Here is a 12,094-nt window from a genome sequence, read left to right as displayed (position 1 = left end):
AGCCTTGTAAATCCAAGCTGGACTGACTGTACATATCCTGACCAAGGAAAATAAAATTCTCCCTTTGTGCAGTAATCTACACCTGGCTTTTCTGCCTCCGTCCAGAATAATATACCTTATATAGACTAAATGTCATCTAAAATTAACGTTTTTTTACAACATAGTATAGCAAACTATTACATGATCAAAAACAAATTAAGTTTAGCAAAAAAAAAAAAAAAAAAAAGTCTAATTTTGAATATCTGGGGTCGCCAGATATTTGTGATGTTAAAATGGGGTCACGCGCCAAAAAAGGTTGGGAACCACTGACATAGTGACATTGCACCACTGGTTTTGGGTCATATTTCTATTCAAATTTCCTGTTCGACTGCTTCCTAAAGCTTGCCGCTCACTGCCGTCATGCTCACAGTCTGTTGTTGTATTCCTGCAAAAATAGTATTGGATATTAAATCAAAACTGCAAGCCAACCTGTCATTTAGATATGTCGTACTAGCTTCAGAGCAGGAAGCCGCATGTCCTTTAGAAACGCACATCCTAAATGTCATCCAGCTGCATTAGTCGTGTTTACCTTTGTATTTTATAATGTGCAGAAGGGGAAAAAAAAGGCTTCCCTGGGCATGCAGTCACCCATTAATGCAGCTATGCTCCACATTAGAAATATGGCCTAGTTGAAAAGGATCTATACCTGAAGCTAAAATCCATTTGACACCAATTACGGTGATATAAATGCCCTATTTTGGGGCCGGTTGTGGTAACGCCCCTAAATGCCATGTCAGTTTCTAATCAGGGCGTATGTGGGTCAGTGGGAGAAAAACAAAAGGTCCAAATGCAGCTCTGGGTTTTAGCACATTCTCATCATGTCAGCCACAGCAAAGCTCTGAAATCATAGATTCTGTACCAAGGTTCAATCTATTTTCATGTCTGGTTTACAGAACGTCAGGTGTTCGTGCATGAAAGTTTTATGAAGGATGTTACATAGAAAAAGGCAGGGGAAAAAAAAGGAACAGGCTGACACAAACACTAACACACATTGACCTACAATGATCTGTTCAAAGAGCGACAAGAAGGAAGCTTTTGCCAGTGGCTATTTATTCTGTAAAAGTCAAACAGGTCCTGTCAGTTGTTGATTTTTTTGCTTCAAGTGGCTAAACCGAGGCGCTCTCACTACTCAGCAGAAGAAAATACTGTACGACTTTGGTTTTTAAGTTAGATTGTTCTTACCATTAAGCCGTAGAATTTCACATTATGCTGTAAAAGATATTTTTGTCGGATTTCAACAACACCATAAACCATTTAAAAGGCTTTAAAAACATCTCGACATGTGAAGCCATGCTGCGAAGGCTTCTGTTCGACCACACTGCCTTCAGTCGGGACCATTAGACTTCTTTATCTTCCTCAAGAGATGTAACTATTTTGACTTATTCGATGGGGAAAGATTTAGATGACACACCGTATGAGATAACCCACATCCTGTCCATTAAGGAGCTGGATTTTAATTAACACTCACATTTCATCAGCCGCTGCAGTATTTTTTATGACATCAGTGCGCGCTGGATGTTTTGGCAAAAGCTGAAGGATAATTCGAGGCGTTTCTTTGGACTGATTTGGGGCGTGCTCTTTTTGAGGAGTGAGGTGTTTCTTAATCTGGGAGAATGTCATTTAGAGCTTTGGCAGACTTCCATCACGCTGACTTTGTTCTGCTGCAAAGAAAAAAGAAAGAGGCAGACAATTGTTCATGCAAACACTTTCTTATTTAAATGTGTCTTTACAGTATATTGCCGTTTCCGTCTCATTCTTCACACTTGCCGATCGCTCGGCTCTTACCCCACCTTCAATTACTCCAGCCATCCAAATCATTAGAATACTTAAGCTGCAGCGAAGCACGGTTGTGTTTTATAAGACTAAATGACGAATGACATTGGGGTTGACACACAAAATCATCAAGCTTTTTGAAACACATAAGCATTATTTGTTATCCTTCTTGCCGAGATAACTTTTAATCTGTTCCCACCTTTCATGAATCAGAGGCAACACATGAAAAGTAATTACCAGTCAAAATGGTGAAAGTAGCTACAATGAGTTGCTAAATAGGCTTAGTTCGTCAACACAGGGAAAAATGTCCAAAAAAAGCCTTCTGTGTGGGAGTTGGAACATAATTCACTGAGCACCTCTAATTACCCTTTACACATTTTACATTACAGAAACATACCGGTGTTTGTGCTGGAGGTTTGTGCTAATCATGTTTGCTGTGATTTACCAAACATTTTCTGAAAGCGTACCATACATTTTGGAGTGTAGTGTCGACCTTCCAGGTGGATTTTTCTTTTGACTCATTTAATCATGCTACTGTAGGCAAATTTACACATACCAATGTATTACAATATCAAGTGTTTACACCAAGCGTTTAGTTTTGCTTTGGGATTTTTATTGCAATCAACATGAAGCAATGAATTATGAACGATAAAAATCATTTTTCTTATTACATCAAAATATACCAGGAAAACGAAGCATCAGTTGTGGGCTACAAGCATGCAGACTTTTTTTTTAAATGAAATGGATTAAATCAGACATCCTAAAATCAAAACATCATTTTCAAGAGACACCTGCACTGAATAAACCACCACATTCTATTATTATGACGTCTACATTTGGATACTTGCTATCTGTAATCCAAGTATTTCATTTATCTGTTAACCCTTTCATGCATAGTGGTCACTCCAGTGGACAGTTCTCCTCCAGCTGTTCTCTTGTACACTTGGACACTTATGCACCATCCCATAATAATACACTGACATTTATACCATTACTGTAACTTTACCGTTGTAGCTAAACCTGATCTGCGCTAACATGTTCAAGTGGAAATCAATTACTAATTGTTATTAGACAGTAATTACCGGTTTCCTTAAACAAAAAGTTGTTTTTTTGCATATTATCTCCATGAAGTGAGTAATAACTAGTATTAGAGTGTGATAAAATGTGAGAAAACATCAGATTAGCAGCATTAAAAATGTTTTTATTTCATATTTTTCACACAGTATATCACTTTCTGATGATGGGTTTAAATACATGTTTCTTTGCTTCAAAAATTAAACGTATGGTGTCGATCTGAGTGGACATTTTCGTAACTCCATGAAAAATAGGTTCATTAAAAAAAATCTCAATTGCATTTTTTTTTTCACATGCTTGAAGAGGAATAAAATCACTCAAGAAAAAATTATTGACTAAGGTTCTCATAATTCATGCATGAAAGGGTTAATAAACAAAATGCTTTTTGGATGCCTGGTTTTAAGACGATGCAGATATTATGTATAAAATATGACAAGAGTGTTCCTTAACCTAGAAAAATGACACCAATTAAAGTCACCAACATGTGTTAAGAGTATATGTGAGCTTTCTAAATGAAAATGTCTAAAAATAACTAGGCTTTTGTTTAATATTTTGATGATCTCTAATTAAACCATCTTCATATAACAGTATGTGAACAATTTAGTCCCAATCCCTTCACATTGTGTGTGAAAATGTTCCCACTTCCACTATTAACCCTTTCATGCATGAATTATGAAAAAAGTATCTAGATTTTTTTTTTTTTAGATTGATTTTATTACTCAAAATTAGGCTAAAGTTGAACTCAAGGTTGTAATAGTTTGGGATTTTTCATTATAGTTTAGTTTTATTTAGTTTTGACTTTTTTTCTCTACCTGGTTAGTTTTAATGAGTTTTTAGAGATTTGCTAGTTTTGATTAGTTTTTGGTTTTTTTTCTAAATGCTTAGTTTTAGTTTAGTTTTAGTATTAGTTTTTTCATCTTTTATCTTCCTCGTCCTCATACAGGACTCTGCTGCTTTCTCCCAACTTTAGTTTCCATGTTGCCAGGTAGAGTGGGGACCAGAAGACGACTCTAAACAACAAGTGACGGACCATGAAGTGCCATATTGTGTCGCTAGCTAAATTTGCTCAAGCGAAATGAATCGATTTCATATCAATTTGACATTGACAAAAACAAAAATGAAGGGAATTTTCTCCATTTTTATACGTTTTAGTTAGTTTTGTAAACACACAATACAGTTTCAGTTAGTTATCATTTTTTCTTTTAATTACAGTTTTTATTTATTTCAGTTAATGAAAATGTTCTTTCAATTCTAGTTTTCGTCATTTCGTTAGTTTTGGTTAACGATAATAACCTTGGTTGAAATGTATTTTTATTATTTTTTTTATATATGGTTTTATTAAGAAGATATTTAACCTCCTGAGATGCAGGAAAATACAAGTTTTTTTTTTTTTTTTTAATTAAATAATTGCCTATATTGGAAACATCATGATGCAACAGTTTTTTCATATGCATTTAAAAAAAAAAATGTATGGAATGACCTATGTGGTCCTTTTTGTTTCTTGGGGTTTTTTGTATAAAGATGTGAAACTCTAGTCCACAAACGTGGACAGAAAACCAATAGATGGGTCTTAGGAGGTTAACTTTATGAGATCACAGAGCAGTCAAAGGTCTACAACTAAGATGATACTGTTCTCATTGTATTGCTTAGGGTCTATGCAGAGTGCCCCTGTGTGGTTTGGAGAATATTGCCTTTTTTTTTCTTTTTTTTTTTTTTTTGGTAATATTATAAATTAAAAAAAATCAAATTTAAAAAAAAAAGTAAAAAAAAAAAAGGAGAATATTGCCTTTATTACCCTTTCGAAAGTGGTCTTAAACTATGTGTCTGCAAACGTGCATGTCATGCATGAAAGGGTTAAACACAGTTGCTTAAGAGTTTCAGTGCCAATTTTTTACAGTTTCATTTCACCAAACATTTAAATTCCTGATCATTTAAGATTTCTTTCCAACCGCATTTTTCTTTAAAGATGATGGTTCATTCCTATCTTTGTAGATTTTAGTAATGACACTTTTTAACCCTAATCTGGTAGTTCCAGCATCTCCTTGGTTCTTTTCTTTGTTTGGTTCAGGTCCATAATTGACCCCTATGAAAAAGAGGTACATCTTTCCAACATGGCTGCATCACTGCATCAGTTAGGGTTAAATAATTTGTTACCAGTGAAGGATCTTACCAATGTGCTCAGTTAGTGAGAGCTTTATATTGTTATTACATTACTATATTACTACATATATAACATATTGCCTTATAGGTAACATATATAGTCACACCACTCTCGCCACAGGGACAAATATGTCTCATATTCTATTTCTGTATAGATGGTCCTCTCTGGTCCAATCAGTAGGTGACAGTGTATTTGTCTGTTTCCAGTTCCCAAAGAGGGTCTGAAGAACCAGGCGGCATTCGAGGAGATGAGGGTAAATTACATTAAGGAGCTGCGGCGTTCAGTGGGAAAAGCAACTAACAACTCTGGCCAAACCTGGCAGCGCTTCTTCCAGCTCACCAAGCTACTGGACGCTATGCATGATGTAAGTACCCTTGGCCTGTCTGCCTTTCATGCCAGTCGCCTACAGTACAGCACAGGCTTCCCTTGGCAGCCTCTCCATATGCCATGCCTTCACACACACTGAGAGAGGTGTCCAATGGCATTCTGGACCGTTAATATCACTTGAAATGTTTTTAGTAAAATGGCAACATCATGGATTTAGATAATGCATTTACTTAGCAGTTCAATGCCGCTGTGGCTTCTGAGTAAGGATTATTGCATCCCAATCTGTCCCTGAGGGGGAGGCTATTTTGGATGTGGTAGTGACCAGCCTGTATTGGTGAATGGAAACCAGGGGATTGATGCCAGCTTGCACTTTATTGGATCCGTCCACAGTGGTCACCGTGGCAGATGTGCTAAATCACTGTTCTGTTTCTATGCATGGGTCAACTACTATGTGCCTTAATGACAGTGCAGGCGAAGGCCCATGAAGTGAAAGTCAGCAACAGAGAGGTCACAGAGATAAATGGCCAGAATGCAGCGACTGTAATGACTGAGTGAATGGGGTTAGTGCTGAACAGATGACCCTTCTTTAAAGGAGGTTTGTGCAAAAAAAAAAAAAAAAAAAAAAAAAAGAAAACAGTGGTGCCCCCAAGTGGTGCACTGAAAGGAAAGGAAAAGGGGTCAGTGATCTACTCAAGGCACATGCTCTCACATGAATATGTAACAGTGTACTTAAAGTGTTGAATGACCACAAGAACAGTCATGTATCCTCAATACTGCTTAATAAAACCATCCTGGTCATATGTAACAAAACACAAAAGGGAGATTTTGCTCATAACTAAATCATTAGTTGTTTGACACAAAGGCTACGTTCAGACTGCAGGCCAATGTGGACCAAATCCGATTTTTTTTTGCCCATATGTGAACTGTATCTGATCTGTTAAAGACAGTTTGAACAGCACGAATCCGATTTTTTCAAATCTGACCCAGACCACTTTTGTATGTGATCCTAAATCTGATATGTGTCTGATATTTTGCAATGCGACTTCAGTCTGAATGACCTTTACGTCACTGAAATGCAACAAACATCACAATTTGTTACTTCTGTAAACACAGTGCGTGCCTGCGTGGTCACGTATTAAGTCAGGACCTCTTTTGTGCATGGGGGTCACATCAGGGTCGCATTTAGTTCATGCTCAAAACTGATAGAAGTCGCATTTAATGTGTAATATGAACGAGCACACAAAAAAATCGGATTTCACCAAAAAAATCCGAATTGTGCATTAAGGCCTGCTGTCTGAATGTAGCCTTAGTAACCAACACAGGTTCCCTAGTCTAAACTTGCCTAATTAGTAATGAACAAGACCTCACTGCAGAACAGGGAACAAACAGACTTAATTTGGAATTATTTGGACACGATTAACATCTGTAGTTTTTTGATTTGTTGCATAAGAATCAGGGATATTATAGTTAACCCTTTCATGCACAAATTATAAGAACCTCAGTCAAGATTTTTTTCTTGAGTGTTTTTATTCCTCTATAGGCATGAAAAAAACAACAATGTGATTGAATTTTTTTAATGAACCTATTTTTCATGGAATTACAAAAATGTCCACTCAGCTGGACATCATGCATTTAATTTTAGAGGCAAAGAAACATGTATTTACTGATATACTATGAGGTAAAAACATTTTTAATGCTGCTAATTTGATGTTTTCTCACATTTTAACAATACCTGCATATAGATAATTTTTTTTTTTTGGTTACAGTCAAACATGTTAGTGCAGATCAGATTTATCTAGAACATCAAATTTACAGTAATGGTATGAATTACAGTGTATGGGATGATACATAAGCGTCCACTGTGTTGGCTGATATGGAACTAAAACAACAACATCCATAAATATATAAGAGAACCCCTTTAAACAGTTGTCCACTGTAGTGACCACTATGCATGAAAGGGTTAATGAAAATATGCACATTTGCATAATTATTTTATTTCTTCAATAGAACAGAATAGAATAGAACAGAAAAGAAAAGAAAAGAAAAGAATAGATCTCTATTGTCACTGTCACAGGAACAATGAAAATCAGATTAGCAGCTTTGTTCAATTTAGCAGCAAACACTTATATAATGTCGGTTTTATTTATTGCTACTGACTCCTGAGCCAATTGCATCGGAATTTCATTTTTAAATCTAAATCTGGAATGACAAATAAAGTCTGTTTATGTCTGTCTAGTATAAACGAATTACATTAATGTAACAAAATAAGGAAAAAAAAATATTTGGTCCGTGATGAAATGAGCATTAAAACACAGAAGTCAAATATACATGTGGTTCTTACTGTGCTGTGTGTGTTTGTTGTCCAGCTGGTTGGGAATCTCCTGGACTTCTGTTTCTACACCTTTCGAGAATCACAGTCACTGAAGGTGGAGTTCCCCGAAATGTTGGTGGAGATCATCAGCGACCAGATACCAAAGGTGGAGTCAGGCCTCACTCACACACTCTACTTCCACAAGAAGTGACTCAATGAACAGCTGGGACAGAAGCAGCATTAAGAAACTGGAACAAGAAGAAGAAGAGGAAGAGGAGGAGGTTCAAAGGAAGAAAGGAGAAGTGCAAGGACGGCCTGCCACCAGTTGGCACCCTGCACCCTGTCGCCCATAGTCTGCCAGCGTCCTCGTCTCGGGATGGGAAAGTTAAGAGGTGGCGTGGTGACAGAAGTCAAAGAGGAGGAGGTTTTGACCCTGCAGTCACCATGAAGCGGGGGCAGAGCTGTGAATAATTAGTGGAGCCGAGCGTGACACACGGAGAAGGACTTGTGACAAATGTGACAAAGCATCCTGAAGTACCCCCTCCCTTATGCCCCCGGTCCTCCTGCCCCAAAGACGATAACAGTATTTTCTATGGAGAAAAAGCCATACATGTCTTAGGATGCGCTAGATAACGTTCACTACACACACACACATATACACACACACACACACACATACACACACATAGAGGGAAAGTCGCTCATGCTGTCCACATGCCTTCACACAAATGCACAGATGCACTCCACATGCACTAAAATCCCACTCCCTTAGAGAAAATTTCTTTTGCAAATATTTACTGTGGCTTATGCAGTCTTTCACGATTAATAGCACTATGAAAAAATGCCAATACTTAGATTTCGCTTTGCAGTGTAGCAACAAAACTGCAAGACTACAGGGCAAAAGGACATTATGAGGAGGCACAGAAATTCTAGACTGTAAGGCGAAAGGTCTATTTGAATATATTCCAAGGGCTATACAAGCGTCATCATAAGCTGAATAATTACAATCTAACAAGTCCATGCTTGATTCTCAATCGGTGTCATAACAGCCATTAAACATTCACATACTGATTTTTTTAAAAACTAAAATATGTAGTAAAACAATCAAGATTAATATGCAAAAGTCCAAAGCTAAAGCTGTTTTGAAATTTAAAAAAAAAAAAAAAAAAAAAAAGTCTCTCTTGTGTAAAGAAAGCTTGCACGTGAAGCTCCCATGTCATAAAGTCACTATTTTAGGCATTGTGGTGTAGAATTAAGACAATATTGATGAGCAATTACCTTTTGTGCAATGGTTCAGGAGTGCGGCAGGATGAAAAATACATCGTGCATTTTAGGGGAACAATTTCAGTCCTAGAGCCTGCTGGTAATGGATTTGACTGAGGTGCATCCGTAGTAATTGCTGTCATTTATGTTATCTCCAGAGCAGCTGTCCAAATGTCTGTTTTTACTCACAATGAAGCAAAACCAGCCCTTTGTGAACCGACACTTATCTACTCTTCCCAGAAATAATAAAAGCATTTTATAAAAGTGTGTTGCAAAGGTTTAGTTTTTGACAAGCCAGTCATTTTACATTATGGTGCTTTATTTCTACAAAGCCAGGCAAAACATAACGTGTACAGTAACTTGGTCCATATAATCTACTAAGTGTGGGCACACACATATTCTGTAAAGTTGAAATAATCTAAAATGAAGTGTTACTCTTGCAGTGCTTAGCAACCGGCTAATGTATCAAAAATCAGGCAGATGTGTACAGGTATTAACAACGTAAACTCACTCTATTTAGCTGTTGTACAGAAGATGTTTTGAAGTACATGTCAATGAATGCTTGATGAGCAACTGTTGGTATGATCACCATTCTTGATTCCCTTTTTTTTTTTTTTTTTTTTTTTTATATTCTGGCCAAGTACTACTATTTTAGCAGGCCAAGTCATCTGGACCATTAGCTTGTCTCACACTCCAGTGATTTCTGGGTAGTTGTGGAACACTACAAATGATGCTACTGAAAAACGAACGAGAACAGCGGGGGCGTGTGATGATTTTTTTTTTTTTTTTTTTTTTTTTTTTTGTGCCCTGTGAGTGTGTATTTACATGTGTGTATGCGTGAGAGAGTTAAGTTTGTAAGTGTGCGTATTTTCTTTTCTCCCTGGCAAGCATGTGTGTAGTTGATCTGCTCTTTCAGTGTGGGTATTATGCATTTTATGTTATAGGATTAGCCATATCCTATTTCCACATTTAGATTTGCACAGAGGACATACAATGTGAAATGAGGCATTAGTGCAGCTAGCAGGAATTTTCTGTTTTGATAAGCAACTGTGATGATGCGGGAAAAGACTTTTCTGCATGGTCACCCAGCCTAAAGTTAGACAACATGACATCATTTAGCACAGCAGGGGTGGTTTACTGTATTTGTGGCCTCAGCTCTCAAGATGATGATGATGATGATGATGATGATGATGATGATGGTGCTGTGCTACAGTATGATGTCTCTTCTGTGGTGGCAGATTGGTATACAAAGAGATGGAAGTGGCAGCATCCCAACCGTCATTATCAGAAAAGCCTCGTTTTTTTTTTTGACATCCGTCTTTGTTGTGCATCATTGTGTTCAACCTGTGAAGGACCCTTAAGCTAATCTCTCACAGTTTCTTTCTTTCGTCCCCTTTTTTTTTTTTTTTTTTTTTGTTTTTGGTCCTTTTTAAGGAATAAAACCTGTCTAAAGGTTCATAGGATGAATGGGAAAGTATTTTTGAGAGAATTATATTTTGCTGGAAAAAAAATATTTAAGTACTTTGTCTAAAAATGATATCCTTTTTGTAAAATGAAATGTTAATGCATGCTTTTTGACGAGATGTTTACATTGTATTTAAAAAAGGGAAACTTGTGCCTTTTTATCTCACCTGATTTACAATTTTACAGTATATATTGTAAATAATACAGCAAGTCCTTATGTTGAGTATAGTATAAAACGTTTCTACTTTAACCATCTCGTTGGAATATTGGAAAAATGTGCGTTTCCCACTCGCCATGTTCTGTGTGTTGGATCACAGAGAAGAATTTTACAGTAAGGGTTGGCGCCACAACGGGCCAAATGGAGAAATGAATGTAACATACATTGTGAGAGACTTATGGAACTTACTACCTGAATGTTAGAGAGAGTACTTTTACTATCTTCTTATTAAGTAAAGTTATATGATTTTGCATTTGTTTTTTACTTTTTGCATTATTGTTCACGTGGCTCAAACAAAAGAAAAATACAATAATCATAAAATATTTCTTATTTTGTAACAAGATGTATCAAGTGATGGATCCTTGAGTTGTTGCTGTTGAAATCATTTCCTAACCCATGATGGTATTATTGATGAGCACCACAATAAAAAAAAAAAAAGAAAAAAAGAAAAAAAAAAAAGAAACCACAAACTATCAAAACTGGGATATATGGAGAAAAAAAAGTGAAATAAAAACATGGATGTAGACCCGAAGTTCAGCTCTCTGCAGAAATTGCACTAAGAAAACTAGTTCCAGGCATAATTTGATCCAAAGAATGGTACTGTAGAGAATATTAAGAGAAATGGACAGTGGAATCATAATAATAAAAGTTTCATTTGGCCTTGTAATAATACAATATGTAAAAACAACACATTATGTAATAACTTGACAAAATGTTATACGTTTTCACCTCATTATGTAATAGCAATTACATTTTGTAATATTCAACAGCCTGAGTGCAATAAGTAATAAATCATTACATATTGCAGTGGTTATCCCTAGTTGCACTATTCTCCACTGTAGCAGGTGCATTTTGAGTACACTGAAGTGTTAAGATGTTAACAGACTATTGCAGTAGTCGACTATCCTAGAAATAAACATACAAATTAAGTTTGTAAGGTCAGCATCTGAAAATGTAGTTCCTGAGTGTGGCTGTATTTGTACGGTAAATGTGAGGAAAAAAGTTGTTCTTGCTACTGAATTTATGTGCCTATTTATGCTAAAATCAGACTGTATCATCTATCAAAATTAAAGTTTCAGTATGTAAGATTTGAGTCTGTTTAGTATGTGCAGATTTTGTGTGTATGTAAAGTTTGTGTTGGAGTCTGTGTGGTGTTGGGAGTTGGAGGCTTAACGGTACAATCTGTACACTGATTCCCATGTAGAGGACTCAGATTGGAATTTGGAGTTTATTAAAGGCTTTTTTCTGCTCCTGTACTGTCGGCAACACTACTCGCTTTTCCATCGACCCTCAAATTGTGCGAATATAACTTGCGCTTAAAAATTTACCTAATGGAAAAACGACAATTTTTCCAAAACTCTCAATTTTCGATTGAAAAAAGGTGTTTTTTCAGGAGTAGTGCAAATGCTATATCACACAAAACTGCAATGGAAAGACCTTTTTCTGCAACTAGAGTCATGTGAAT

The 12,094-nt window shown here is 36.4% G+C and overlaps 1 protein-coding gene across 1 annotated transcript in view; it reads left to right on the top strand.

Moving 5' to 3' along the window:
* The window catches only part of nr3c2 (nuclear receptor subfamily 3, group C, member 2), a 173,942-nt gene extending 162,227 nt beyond the window's left edge, over window positions 1-11,715 (top strand). The window contains exons 9-10 of the mRNA XM_030140900.1: window positions 5,254-5,411; window positions 7,741-11,715. Coding sequence (XP_029996760.1) covers window positions 5,254-5,411; window positions 7,741-7,896 — 314 coding nt within the window. The 3' untranslated portion in view covers window positions 7,897-11,715. The remainder of the gene's footprint in view (window positions 1-5,253; window positions 5,412-7,740) is intronic.
* The last annotated feature ends 379 nt before the right edge of the window (window positions 11,716-12,094 follow it).

The sequence above is a fragment of the Sphaeramia orbicularis genome, chromosome 1, assembly GCF_902148855.1.
Source record: "Sphaeramia orbicularis chromosome 1, fSphaOr1.1, whole genome shotgun sequence".
NCBI lineage: Eukaryota > Metazoa > Chordata > Actinopteri > Kurtiformes > Apogonidae > Sphaeramia > Sphaeramia orbicularis.
This window is presented reverse-complemented; position numbering and strand designations above follow the sequence as displayed.